Source organism: Nilaparvata lugens, chromosome 4 (assembly GCF_014356525.2).
Source record: "Nilaparvata lugens isolate BPH chromosome 4, ASM1435652v1, whole genome shotgun sequence".
Lineage (NCBI taxonomy): Eukaryota > Metazoa > Arthropoda > Insecta > Hemiptera > Delphacidae > Nilaparvata > Nilaparvata lugens.
In genome coordinates this window covers 34,897,039-34,911,997 of record NC_052507.1, presented here as the reverse complement: position 1 = coordinate 34,911,997, position 14,959 = coordinate 34,897,039, and the positions used below count along the sequence as shown (strand labels likewise).

General features: G+C 35.2%; 1 protein-coding gene across 1 annotated transcript in view; it reads right to left on the bottom strand.

Moving 5' to 3' along the window:
- Positions 1-236: 236 nt before the first annotated feature.
- LOC111045334 (E3 ubiquitin-protein ligase RNF139) overlaps positions 237-14,959 on the bottom strand; it is a 27,202-nt gene continuing 12,479 nt past the window's right edge. Inside the window, exons 5-7 of the mRNA XM_022330718.2 lie at positions 7,429-7,776; positions 4,328-4,521; positions 237-2,052 (exon numbers count right to left, since the gene is read on the bottom strand). Coding sequence (XP_022186410.2) covers positions 1,806-2,052; positions 4,328-4,521; positions 7,429-7,776 — 789 coding nt within the window. The 3' untranslated portion in view covers positions 237-1,805. The remainder of the gene's footprint in view (positions 2,053-4,327; positions 4,522-7,428; positions 7,777-14,959) is intronic.

Genomic DNA, 14,959 nt, shown 5'->3' with positions numbered 1-14,959 from the left:
ATTTTTTGGGATGGAGGGCCAAGTCCGAACTTATATTATACTGAACATAGTAGGACATTTTAAACAGTTTAGTTGACTTATTATTTACGATAACTAACGATTTCATGGAATCTGCTAAAAAGGCATACTACACAATCATGCAGTACGGTAATTTTATACGGGATATTCTTGAAACTCAACTTACAAAGCCTACGGTACACGTAGTAAAAATAAAATAAAACCATATCAACACCAAGAATGTTTCAACTACTTTATTTTACAAAAATATAACAATGACATGAAAAACCTATTTCTATACAGGATAAAAACAAATTGTTGCACTTGAATCAATTATGAAATATGTAAGCTATTAAGTCTTTGATATAAAAAACTTGATGAAACCAAACCATTATGGATGGGGAAGAATAAGTATCCTCACAAAATAAGTTTCATTGGCAATAATATAAAAAATAATCGATACTGATAGAGTTTTAGTTCATGAACAACAAAATCAATGAGACATAGCCTAATCAATAATCAATAACACTATATCAATAATAAATATAATTATGTACGATAACTAATGCTTCAAAGTTATAAGTAGAGATTCTGCTTAAACACAATACATTGTAGATTACCGTCATGTAACCTATTAAATTTTTAATATATAAAATTCACTTCTTTGAAGACAAATTTTTGTTTCATCACGTCACTCCCCCTCAACAATCAGATTATCAATCTGTTGTGTAGATGAGGGGGAGTTCTCATTAGGATGATGGTGCTTATAAGTGCAAGCTGAAGCAGAAATGCACACATTGCACACCACGGCTCCTTATACTAAACGCTGTCATCATTTTGTGAAATGCTCCCACTCTGAACACACTGAGCTACACTTCCTGCACCTTGTGGTGTCAGCACATTGCTTGAAATACCAGCCTTTTGAAATTCACATTCTTGCTCTTTTACTCTTCTCCTTTTTTGTTCAATCCAACGCTTCTCATTCTCAGCAACTGGAATCTCCCTCCTTGCAAGAAAATTATAATTTTGATGTCTTGTCTCTTCCCAGATGTCCTGCTCTGTCTCCTCAAATGATAACCCACAAAGAATAGATGAAGACCCTTCAGTGTAGGAGATTTCAACATCTTCTTCACTGATGGACACATCCTCCATCTGAGTAGAATCATTATTAGAGATGACAGAGAACCGATTCCATGACTCAGGAATTCCAGGAATAGGCAAGACAGCAGTATTCGTCTTGAAAGGGTGGAGAGACCATTTGGCTGCATGTCCTAATTGTCGGATTGGATGCCTCATTGAACACTTATTACTCCGTTTTCTCTCCTGAGGTTTGGAAGGTTCCACATCCTTCCTGAATTTCTTGGCTGGTACATTTTATGCTGACACAACTTGTGCAACCAATTCTGAAGGGGGCGTTGCTCTTGCCACTGTACTAATCGATTGCATCGGTAAAAGACTGCAGGATTATTCGACCCCATTGAAACGAAACATTGAGACCATGAAACGTCATTCAATTCACATTGTATACCAATAATGAAGCACATGAATAAAAAACGCAGCCCACGATATTTAAGCACAGGACATTTTATAGTCTTTGGCACCAATGTAATAAATGACTTGCTGTCAACAAAATCCCGATCTTAAACCACTATATAAAAGTTAGTTTTCAGCTTTCATGACAATAGACTATAGTTTGAGTCAGAAGTTTTGAAGGTCCAAAATCGCTGGTAACGAACAGCATTTCCAATTGAAGTACGAGTCACTTTATCTGTACGTTTTTCATGACTGATTGGCACTCAATCTATGAACTAATCGAATTTGAATTCACGTTTACAGATGGGACACTTATTGGAGGTTTTCAGACACTGCCTGAGGCATTCACCATGGAATATGTGATGACAGGGAGTGATCCTAGCCACTTGCATCGAACTCAAGCAGACGGCACAAATGTCATCGAATTCGGCCAATTCCTCAGCTGTCGCGTAACGGTATTGACCCAGGACAGCTCTTTCCATGTTCAACTCCCTCAGACAGTTCAATGTCATCTCTTTGTATCTGCAACCAAAATTTCAAATTATCAATAAGAAAGTATAACATATTGAGCATCAGTGAATTTTCTAATTGCATTTGACATTAAGTTAGTTGATAGATAGTAATTCAATTGGCTTAAGTCAGCCTAGTTTGATAATAATCAGCCTAGTAAAATAATCTAGCAAATTACGCAGATATTAATCTGCAGAAAAGAATGCAGTGGTACGGACATGTGGTAATGGACATTTTGATTATTATTCCTTCACCTTCTAAATGCATTCCATTATATTTTATTAATCATACTATTGTTTAACGATTCTCATCTATCTCATTATCCATGACGGACTGCAAGTAATAATCCGTTTTTGAACTATTTTTCACGACACTACAGTCTAATATATTTGAATATTAGTTATTAAATTTAGTACTCACTGTGGAGCGCTTTCGGATTTTTAGAAATCCATTCTCAACACTGATTTGAAATCCATCTCACAGTTTTGAGGATGGATTTCTAAAAGTCCTGAAGCGCTACAAAGTTACTACTAGTTTTAATAACTAATATTCAAATATATTAGACTGTAGTTCCGTTAAAAATAGTTCAAAAACGGTTTAAAGATTCTTATTAAAATCCGTATATTGATTATGTATGTAATTTGTAAATTTTGTTGTTAGTTTTCCTGCGCTCAGGCTTATGCCTTTGCAGGGTTTTTCCTAATTATTCTGTAAAATGTTAGTTCGTGAGATTTTATTCTATTCAATTTATAATTATAGCAGAAAGGAAATAAATTTGATTTGTTTTGATGTGAAGAGAGGGGAGGAAGGATAAAAGATCGACCACTTAGATGTCGAAGGCACTAGGAAGAGGGCAAGACCAGGGAAGAAATGGGAAAATTGTATTGCACAAGATCTTGTAAAGAAGGGAAATGCATTCACCAAACTGAACTTTTTGATTAAGAACGTATAGTCCAGTCACTATATACATTGGTGTATGCAATTTTTATCATAGTTCTGTTTTTAATATATTATTTGGGTACATAAGAGAAGTCCAGAACCAATTTCTTCATGCAAAATTTCCTTGTGCTAGATACAGAGTGACCCAAAAACCTCATATTTTCGGCTCATTTTCCAGTTTTCAGCTATTTCTGCCAAATCTCGTAATCGTACAGAAAAATTTGCTCCCGCCTTTTTTCTAGAATATGGAATTCTGAATAAAATGAGATCATTCGGAACTCTCTATCTCCAATGAGTACTGAGTTATGATTTTTCAAAAATATAGAAATTGGCCATTTTTTGTGTATTGGAATATGGGCTTTAGTACACTCAACAATAAATTTTCCACTTTTCGACCGAATTTGACTTATGATGCATGATTTTGGACCGCCTTGACGAGCCGAGAAGAATGAAATGTAGTACGATGAAATCTGAGCATTGTTTCAGAAGTTATAAGTGTTTGAAATTTTGATCCTTGAGGTGTCCTTAAGCGTGCCTCTCCACTAGGAAATACAGAAATGAAGTGCATCTAACGGGTGATTTTCATAGAACATAATCTTATGAACTCATTTCATTCTGCGAAATATCAATGTGAAGACTATGTAGTTGGTGATGATGGTTGAAGCTGAAAATTAGGTGTTTTTCACAATACAAGGAGCATTGTTGTCAGGTGTACCTGGAAATCTATATGAGATAGAGCGCTCTACCAGATCTCAGATCTTAGAGCACAAGAATACGCCCAGAGGGATTTTGAATTATACATCTATATGGTAACAATCGGAAGATATTGTTGATCAAAATCTGAAATTCATCAAAAATTCATTTTCTCTTCAAATTTCACTCATTTTTGAAAAATCATAACTCAGTACTCATTGGAGATAGAGAGTTCCGAATGATCTCATTTTATTCAGAATTCCATATTCTAGAAAAAAGGCGGGAGCAAATTTTTCTGTACGATTACGAGATTTGGCAGAAATAGCTGAAAACTGGAAAATGAGCCGAAAATACGAGGTTTTTGGGTCTCCCTGTATCTAGCACAAGGAAATTTTGCATGAAGAAATTGGTTCTGGACTTCTCTTATGTACCCAAATAATATATTGAAACATCAGAACTACAATATAAATTGCATGCACACCCCCTTTTTTATGTCTATATTGACTGGACTAGTATTTCTTCAGGGCTACTTGATTTGTTAGTTGTATTGCATTGGAACGTTTTTAAAAGGGTACTATGGTATTATTTTACAACTCAACTATCAATGTTTATTTAGTTTTAGCTATTATTATAATTGGCTGGGAACTTGACTTACCTAAGATGAACATTGAGATAGAGGGATGCGAAAGCTAATCGATAAAGGTTCATGAAGAAGAGTGGTAAAGTCAATACCATCGATACCACAATAGTGAACGCCTTGAGGCCGACAGTTATCCATAGAGATTCTAGACTCTCGAAAACTGGTAACTGCAGGAATTTCGACAATCCTATGATCAACTCCACCAGGACCTGAAACAAAATTCAAGGATTGAGTAGAATTATATCGTGAAAATTTTACCAAAAGAAATGAGTAAGATGATTAATGACTGTGAATTGACCAATTTATTGGACAACTAGAGGCATCCTCTATGACTTAATGGAAATTAAATAACGTGAAATAACTATTATCTGCACCCAGTGGCGTATCCAGAGAAAAATTCAGAGGGGAATCAAAACATTGGAGTAGAAAAAACTTAAATTTTGTGGGAGACACCGGGGGGCATGGGGGTATGAAATACCCCCCACCAAAGGGGGGTCCGGGGACACTCCCCCGGTAAATTTTGAAAATATACCTCGAAAACAAACATTCCATTCACGTTTTTTGGTCTTCAAAAGGCTACTTATTTCGATTCTCCTCTGAAAATGTCTTAGGCCTATGGTTTTTCGATTAGATAACAAATAGAATGAATGAAGTAGAATTTTATTAGTCACATAAAAAAAAATCGGCCAAAACCATTTTTGGGTCCCATTTTGGTGGAAGGGGTGGTACATCCCCATATCCCCCCCCTGGATACGTCACTGTTCTACACCGGATATGTAATATATAAAGATCGATTTGGAGAATAATACTTGAAAAATACACTTTTGCTGAGAATACTTCTTGGAGGTAGAAAACCAAACTGTTATATTATAAAGTTGACCAAGAATATTTTTTTATCTTGCTCAGACAATAGTTCTGCTCTCTCCAGCTTAAAGTAGCAAGAAGTGCAAAATAATAACATAACTTATATAATAATTAGATGAAATTTAGTGAAATTTGTAAAATACTGAAAGTAGCTAACATTTTGAGCATTCTGATTTCTAATTAATAGTCTGAAAATATTATCCTAAAATTGAGATCACTTGAGGGGTGAAAATATAATTTAAAACCATATGAACGGAATGCTGATTACTAAATAATGCATACAAGTAATAAATTACTAGCTGAGATGTGGAAGAATGAAGGAGATAAAATTCTACTGCTAATTTTGATGATATGGAGTAAAGAGGAGTTACCCAAGGATTGTAGGATGGTACTTATTTGTCCAATATATAAGAAAGGAGAGCAGATAGAGTACAGCTACTATCAAGGAATAACACTTTTAGATGCTGCTTATAAAATATTGACTTTACTCTTGAAAAGAATGAGCTCAATATCTGAGAAAATTATTGGTGAATATCAGTATGGTTTTAGAAAAGGAAAAGGAGCAACTGATTAAATTTTCGCAGTAGACCAGTTGATGGAAATATGCACAGAATTCAATGCAGATTTTCACATGCTATTCATAGATTACAGACAAGCATTTGACTCTGTGATAGATAAAAAAATTCTTAGAAGTCCTCGAAAATTTTGGTTTCCCTAGAAAAATTGTGAGATGGTGCCTATGGTGCCAAAGTGCTAATTGAAGGTAAAATGAGCAGAGAATTTAAAATTTGTCAAGGAGTAAGGCAAGGAGACGCTTATTCGGCACTGCTTTTCAACCTTGCTCTCCACAAAGCTGTTGAAAAGCTGAATCTTACTGGCAATATAGTTTTCAAATCCAAGCAATGGCTAGCATAAGCCGATGATATAGTAGTATTGGTAACTCGTAGCATTATAGCTCTGAAAGAATTAATGTTCCACACTTTGAAAAATAAAGAGCTCAACATAAATGACAACAAAACAAAGTATATGAAAGTGACTTCATCTATGGCAAGGAGAGTAGCTGAAGATCTGGAAATTGGTAATTATGGATTTGAAAGTGTTGATAAGTTAATTTACCTTGGTACTGAACTCAATGTGGATAGCAATCTCACCAATGAAGTAAGAAGGAGCATTAACCATGGTAACAGAGTCTACTATGCCAACAGGAAGTTGATAAAATCCAGACTGATATAGAGAAAAAATGAAAATATATCGAACACTGATAGGACCTGTTGTGACTTATGATTGTGAATCTTGAGTTCTTAGCTCTCAAAACACAACCCCATCAAGGATTTTTGAAAGAAAAGTTTTGAGAATTTATGGTTCGATATGTGAGGAAGGTGAATGGCGAATAAGAACCAATGCTGAAATCAATACCATTCTACAGGGAAAGGATATAAAGCGGTACATAAAGTCTGGACGAATTAGCTGGCCATGCGCAGAGAATGGAGGTGAGTAGGATGCAGAGACAAATGCTGGCTGGAAGAATGGAAGGAACAAGGAAGAGAGGCCGCACTAAACAAGCTGGCTGCAGGATGTGAAGAGATATTTAACATACTTGGGAGTGAGGAATTGGAAGAGGCGGGCATGTCAGCGAGTAATAAATTCTAGTCAATACCAGAATATTATCATTGATATTCAATAGTAGGAGCGGATAAATACAAAAAAATAGAGCGTAAATTACCACTCTTAGAAATAGTTACATTTCTTTTGAAATAAGTAAAAGAATAATAAAACTTGAAACAAAACAATCTTTAAATGTTGAATAATATGACTATATTCAACGCTTTGAGTATTTTATCAGTTTTATTATTAAGTTACAACCATTATAAATTCAACCTCTCCAAGTAGTGTCACAGTGGCTCAATGACAGGGCATTTTATAGTATTGGTGAATATTTTGATTTTGATGGACAGTGTAGATTTTGATTTTCTATGTTATGATGTACTATACTGTATTCAATGGCGAATAAGTATTCTATTCTTCCACAGACATTCATTAGGTATGTCACATATCAGGCAGTTCTCAATTTTTAATACCATGAGAAGCAGTTGAATAATTATGTGAAGTACGGTACTTCATAAACTTTGTATAAAGTGTTTTGCCATATATGGTGAAATACTGTTATTACATTTTATTACTATTTTAATAGTGTCATGGAAGCTTACGAACTATACTATTCTTACAAAGGAATAGCTAGGTTTTTGTTTTACCTTTTCGGTAGCCATATAGTAGAGCCACGTGAAAATAGTGTAGAAAACTGTTGGACGATAGTTATCAAGTCCCTGTTCTAGGCCGAAAACTAGAAGCATGAAAACCACAGTTATGATGAATGTGACGGCTTTGGTCCATTCTAGCACAATTTTTGTGGCTGACATAGCCAGATGCTTGATATTGGAATGATCAGTCATGTTCACATAGGGTGACCAGTCTTCTTTCTCTATTAGCTCCTTGATGTAAGATATGCAGTAGGCGATCACATTGTAGAACATCAACGAGTAAAGAGAGGTCACCTTCTGATCAGGTACAAGTAGTCTGTCACAAAGCATGAAGAATACCAGCTGAAAAGAACAATAGTTATATTTTCAAAAAACAAGATGTTACAAACACTTGAAATGTAAATTACAAAAAAATAGTAATAATACGGAAGGACACCTCACCATGAATGAGGGACATTATACATTATAATAAAATCTAAATTGAAACTGTAAGACGTTTTTCACTTAAATTTTAATACCATCGATTGAAAAGGTATCCCAATTAATTTTAAAGTATCTCACATTACACATAGTGACAAGTTTAAATTATTTTCTCATGTGCAACACAATTGAAGCATACAATTCATTCAGGAAAGCAATTGAGAAAATAGCAACTTAAAAAATTATGCAAGTAGGTAACCAAAATAGAATACTCGGATCTATCTATCTACCTTGTACTCATATATATCTATATATCAATATATATATATATATATAATATATATATATATATATATATATATTATATATATATATATAATATAGAATAAAAAAGGGTTACATATAATGTGAATTGTATACATGACTAGCAAGGTACCCGTGCTTCGCTACGGGAATTAAAATATCAGATTTATTTTGAAAAATATTTATAACCTTAATTCTACCAAAGTCATTACAATCGCTTTTGAGATCCATCATACAAACAAAAATTGCTTGCTGAATATAACTTGAATAATGAATTAATATAGTCTCCTTACTGTCATAGAATTTTGTATCTGAAAAGGAGCTCTCCCTAGATTAAAATGTTATTATATATAGGACCGTTTCAAGTTTCATTCAAATACATTTCTAAAATACTTGGTTACCCAAAAATCGTTGTCAGTAAGTGTGATGATTAGTTGCGTTGCTATCACCTCACTTTGAACCACGGTAGCCTATATAGAAGAATATTTCATCTAAATACCGTGCTTTGAAAAACATATTCAACACTGTTGAAATATACATTCAATTGCGTATTTTAAAAAGCAATCAAGTTAGCGATGCCTTATGGTGTCACCCAGTTGCTCTTATTGGTCTCACTTGAGCGAAGTGAGGTCTAAGATTCAAGTCGACGGTTTGGCATTTCTCTTAATGTTTAAATGTTTGTATGTTTATATGTTGCGCATTTACGGCGAAACGCGGTAATAGATTTTCATGAAATTTGACAGGTATGTTCCTTTTTTAATTGCGCGTCGACGTATATATACTAGGTTTTTGGAAATTTTTCATTTCAAGGATAATATAAAAGGAAAAAGGAGCCTCCTTCATACGTCAATATTAGAGTACAAATCAGACTATAGAATTATTCATCATAAATCAGCTGACAAGTGATTACACCGATGTGAGGAGAAGCCAGTCTATTAATGTATTTCCATAAGGTCTATAGTTTCAATCAGGTACTTGTGGATGAGACATGAGAATACTGCGTGAGGTCTACTGTTCACGGAACTACTAGTGTTCTCATCTTGACATCAGGGAATATTTTTATTGAATCATGCAATGTTTTAAAATTATATTGCTTAAAATTTTATAATCACAGCTGTTAATTTTCCCTCTTCCTCTCTTTAGTTTTCAACAAACGATGGAAATTTCTGTTTCAATCAGCTGCCACTTGGATGATCAATTTTTCCTCTCAAGTTATCTCAGAGATGAGACTCAGCTCAAATTTTTGTATCACGGACCCAATATTTGCTAGGAGCATCTTATGATCCTGCCCTCTATCGGCGATAAATAAAGAAATTAGGCCACAGCTTGGCATGAAATTTATTGAGTCTAAGCATTTGAATAATTAATTGATGTGTTGGAAGTGCTCTGTAGAATAGTAGACTAATTGCAGCGAATTTTGTGGAATATTGGGCGGGGCTTAAAAGCCGACCTCGACTTTATCCATTGGCAATTAATATTTTCCATTAACAGTTATCAAATTAGCAGTGATAATGTTATTTTTGCTTTTGCTTGATGCAATTGAAAATTAAATTCCAAATCAAGTTTATTTGGAATTTGTTGACTCTGGTATCCATGGATCTCTTGCTTATCCTGGATTTTCTGGCCTATCGCTTAAGCTGGTTTACACCAAAGTTCTTAACAAAATGTTAATAACTTAATCCTTATAGATTCTATTAGATTGAACGGAACTTGACAAACACACATGTTCATCAAATGTTTACATTTTGTTAATAACTTTGGTTTGAATGCAGCTTTACTCTTTGTTTTACTTATTCGAAAGTGTAAAAACAGCCAATCCACTGATTATTTCTTACATGGAAGTCCATTTATATATAAGGGTACATTTATAATAGTTAGTCTAACATTTAATGTGGCTGATTTCTCATGTCCTAAACTTTACTATCATAAATATTAAAGTGGGAGTTTTCAAGTGGATATTTTAATGTTAAATTGCATAATTCTGTATAGTTTATTCAATCACTTTGACTATTGACTACCATTATATGATTTCTTTCTTTAATCTTAGCTTGAAACCAAAAGCTTAGGGATGAAAATTTGGATTAAATTAACATGTAACTTGATTTAATTTCTATCTAAATTGACAACTTTAGTATTTACTTATGATTTATTAATATCAATATCAATAGCTGTGTTTTGTGTCGTAACGACATCATGAAAGGAAATAGGACTAGCTGATGGAATATTATGTTTTTTCGATATAGTTTTTAGCTGATTTTGAAACATGAAAATATCAGGCCCAGTAGATCAAAAGCCTGTTCAATTTCAATCATGATTAAACTTCATGAGAACTAATCAGAGCAGGGATTTTTCAATAGAAGGCTTCTCTGATTGGTTCTCATGATATTTAGTCCGGATTTGGAATCAACAGACAGTATAACTGGCTCTCTCAAGGCCATGGCTGCATACAAACATGGAGCAACAGAGGAACCAATACAACAGAAGGTGAAGAAATTAGTCGCATTTCTATCACCTCACAATAAGCATCAATTCAACTACCATATTTTTGGAGAGATCGATTTTAAATTTATTTTGCTATCATCCGGTCACTTTCTGTATTCTTCCAGATGTTCTAAGAATACTGTAATGTTTTAAAATAAGGTCGCCAAATTTGGTAACTTAACTACAGCTATTATAATATTTTTCACTCGCTCACACTTTCTTTCTCACGTTTTCAACAGATTATGAAAACTTTTTTATCACCTGCTACTTGAGGGACCAAAAATCCTTTCTAAAAGAACTTCAGCGAATTTTCCCAGAGTTGAGACCTGTTCCAAAATAATTTTTTTATCGCAAACGTACTATGTTCCTGATTTAATAAAAATCATTAAAGGCGTTTTCGAGATCCATCAGACATACATACATATCCACAAACACACATTTTCAAACATAAATTGCTTGCTTAGTATAATTGACTTCAATGATTATGATTTCATTTAATGAGAGCTTATTTCACATAATAATCATAATAACTGGTATAAAAAGCAAAAATGTCGAACATAATAAATTGAAATCGAAACTAATAACAGCTGGCATAAAAAGAAAAATGGCAATCATAATTTTGAAATCGAAACAGTAGCTATCATCTTATCTTCATCTGATCTAATGTAAACAAATTACAGTAAGATTCACATCAATGTGTCAGCATTATTTGAATGGGGAGCATTGATGCTATTAATGAGGTAATCAGAATTTCAATTCAGTTCAGAGTTTTTAAATCAGTTCAATAATTGAACTCCTGAATCATGAAGTATCTGTACTTCCATGCATCCCTACAGTAGCTTCCCACAATCCTCCAGTTCTTCCCGTCAAGGTGAGTCTTCAATTCGGCGTCGAGCAAGAGACTCCTTCCAAAGTGTTGACGTCTTATCTCCGCCAGAACCGGACACCTGGCGACGAAATGAATTATGTCCTCTTCCTCTTTTAGGCTACACAGAGAGCAAAGCTTCACCGCCTGGCTGTGAGAATATTTATTGAGTTGGACTAACTCCGTCCTTGCCTTCATAAACCATTTAATAAGAGTGAAGTCGGTCAGCTCATGGACGTAGTCTGTGAAGGGTGCCAATTCTGGGTACAATGAACATCTCCTACTTTCCTGCAGTCTTCTCCTAAATCCTGACTGAAGTTCATCGGCCACTCTGGCCAGCACTGATGGTACATGACATGTGATCAGATCCGATGCAGAAACTCCATACATATCCTGTAGACTCAACCAGTCGTTGTATATGAACAGTTTCTTCTCAATGATCTTCTCCAATAAAACACGAGGATATCTGTGGGCAGGCAGCTTCATACTCCTCTGCAAGAACTTAATATGAAGCTTCAATGTATGGACAAGCAGTGGAACCGCCTGGGTCTCAAGATAGAGACAGTAGTTTGGAGTCCACACAGGTAGGCTGAACACTTTCTTGAGGAAGAAACGCTGCACTTTTTCCACCTCTTCAATCATTCTTCCCCCCCAAATCTGTGCTCCGTAGCATACAACCGATCTCGAAACTGCCTCAAAGACCTTGAATTTGGATTTGAAGGGTATATTTTTTTCTGCTAGCAAACCATTGAACATATTTAGTGCCATCTTTCCCGAGGAGGATTTCTCTTTAAAATGTTCTGTCAAAGAAAGTTGCGATGTCAAGTTCATTCCCAGATACTTATAGCTTTTGACCACTTCAATTGGTTCGTTTTTATATCGCCAGACATCATGTTTGCTAGTTTTACCCCCCCTTCGGAAAATCATTATTTTAGATTTGTCAAGGTTCACCTGAAGGTTCCACCGTTCACAATACATTTCCAGGTTCGCTATCATCTTCCTCAGCATCAACCTATCCGGTGCGAGCAGGACTATATCATCAGCATATGCTAAAAGCTGGATGCACACGCCACCAACGCTGACTCCTCCCTCCAAATAATCCTCCAGATCGTTGACGAACAATGAGAACAACAAGGGGCTCAATAGGCAACCTTGCTTTACTCCTGTGTGAGTTTCAAACTTTTCTGAAAGCCCTTCTTGTCCCCAAACTCTAGCTGTTGTTCCATTATACAAGTTTTCCAACACATTTAGCATTTTAAGCGATACTCCAATTCCAGAAAGTTTATAAAACAATGCTTGTCTATCGATCCTATCAAATGCAGCAGAAAAGTCCACAAAGAATGCATATACTTTTTTTCGCTTCTCATGCAGCTTGATGTTGACAATGCTCATCAAGTTGAATATATTATCGATCGTGGAATACGACTTTCTGAACCCGGCCTGAAACTCCTGTAAAATTCTGTGATGTGTAGTCCATCTCTCCATCTTGTCGAGCAGCGTCCCAGTAAAAAGCTTTCCTATGGTGTTGCCAAACGATATTCCTCTGTAATTTTTTGTTTCATTTCTGTCCCCTTTTTTAAATATGGGATATATAATTGTTTCTTTGAAGGCTTCTGGGATCCTGGAAGAGTCGTATAGGCCATTGAAAATTACCACCAATTTCTCTAAGAAGGCAGTTGGCGCGTGCTTGAAAAACTCGTAGGTGATTCTGTCTTCTCCTGGTGCTTTGTTCTCTTTGACTTTCCTAAGAACATTGTCCAGATCCTGTAGAACGATTGGTGAGTCCAGAATTCTATCCTTGACATATGGCACAGCATATAAAACTCTATCAGCTACGATGGTAGGATTCAGCAGTTGATCAAAGTGTCTCACCCAATCTTCTAAACAAATACTTAGTCCAACACAAAACTGTTTTTTCCTGTAACACCTTACAAGCTTCCAGAAATCTCCTGAGTCATTGACCATCTTGAACCTTTCTGTCAATGTACACCAAAATGTCTTTCTCTTCTCTATGCACAGCAACTTAAAAGCTCTATTTGTTTCCAAATACTTGACTCTAATTAATTCCGAGTTTGTTTTTCTGAACAATTTCAACAGACCAAACGATTCTTTTCTCTTCCTTTCACATTCTAAGTCGTACCATAATTGGTTCCCTTTCACCCTTGAATGGCTGTCCATCTGTCCAGCAGAGGCAAACTGACTTATTGCCAACAACAAATACCTCAAATCATCCTCCGGCTCATTCCAGCTCCGACGCGCTCCAATCTTGACACTGAGAACTTGCTGATACCTTATTTTATTCTGTGGCTTCCATTGAAACTTCCCTCTTATTGGGATTGCACAGGTATTTGTCACTCGAGCATGCTCAGACAGGCCAATCGTGGTCACTATCGGCAGGTGGTCAGAAAACATTTCCGGAAGGACCTCAAACGATGAAATGAGGGGCAAGGCATCCATTGATATAGCACATAAGTCAATAACGGATGACCCCTGAGCTCCAATGAACGTAAATTCCCCCTCTGCGTCCGCTTCCGTACGACCGTTCAAGATAACCATACCAAAATCTTCAAACATGGTCAATAATTCCTTTCCATTTGCATTGGTTATTGGTTATTGGAATATATTTTTACATTAGGAAAAGCAACAGCTATTTGGCCGTTTTATAAATTACCCCTTTCTTTCGTCAAGTTAAATTCTGGCCGAATTTCCTCATTCTTTGCACACAGATTCCACAACGGACACTTCTGAAGTTTTAAAAATACCCTCCATTTATCATACTGAATAATTAAAATTTCATCGAAATTATTTGAGCAGTTTACGCGATCTGTCAGATATACAAACAAAATTAGTCTTGATAGAATAGGATCAATTGATAGAAGCAACTCCCGTCATAAAAGTTTGTTTCATGAAACATAAAAATTATCTATACTCCCAGGAATAGAAATAAAAAATATTTATAAATCCGAGTATCCTTTTCAAAATTATTTAGCACAACATGTTTCGGCTATAAATAATGCCATTATCAAGTGATTGGAAAATAAATAATAATATAATAGGCTATTCCCAGGAATAGCTCTGATTGAAGTAGTAGTGCACAATCAATTTTTCCGCGATAAATGCATTTTAATCTTTAACTTGGTGCCAACCTAACAAAGTCATCTCAACTTAATGCCAACCTGACAAAATTATTAATTTAGTTACCAGTTAACAACTGTTTCGAAGAGGTACTCTCTCTAGATTATAGTTCTATATCAACATATGGTATGGGCATTTCAATTATAATTAAGAGATTGGAATAAGAAGAATATACATGCTAAAAGACAAACTTTAAACCCTTAAAAACCACCCTTAGAGTTAAAATATCGCCAAAAGATTTCTTAGAGAGCACCTAGGACTTACAAGGAAGCTATATTTCAAGTTTTGTTACAATCCGTCCAGTAATTTTCCAGAAATCGT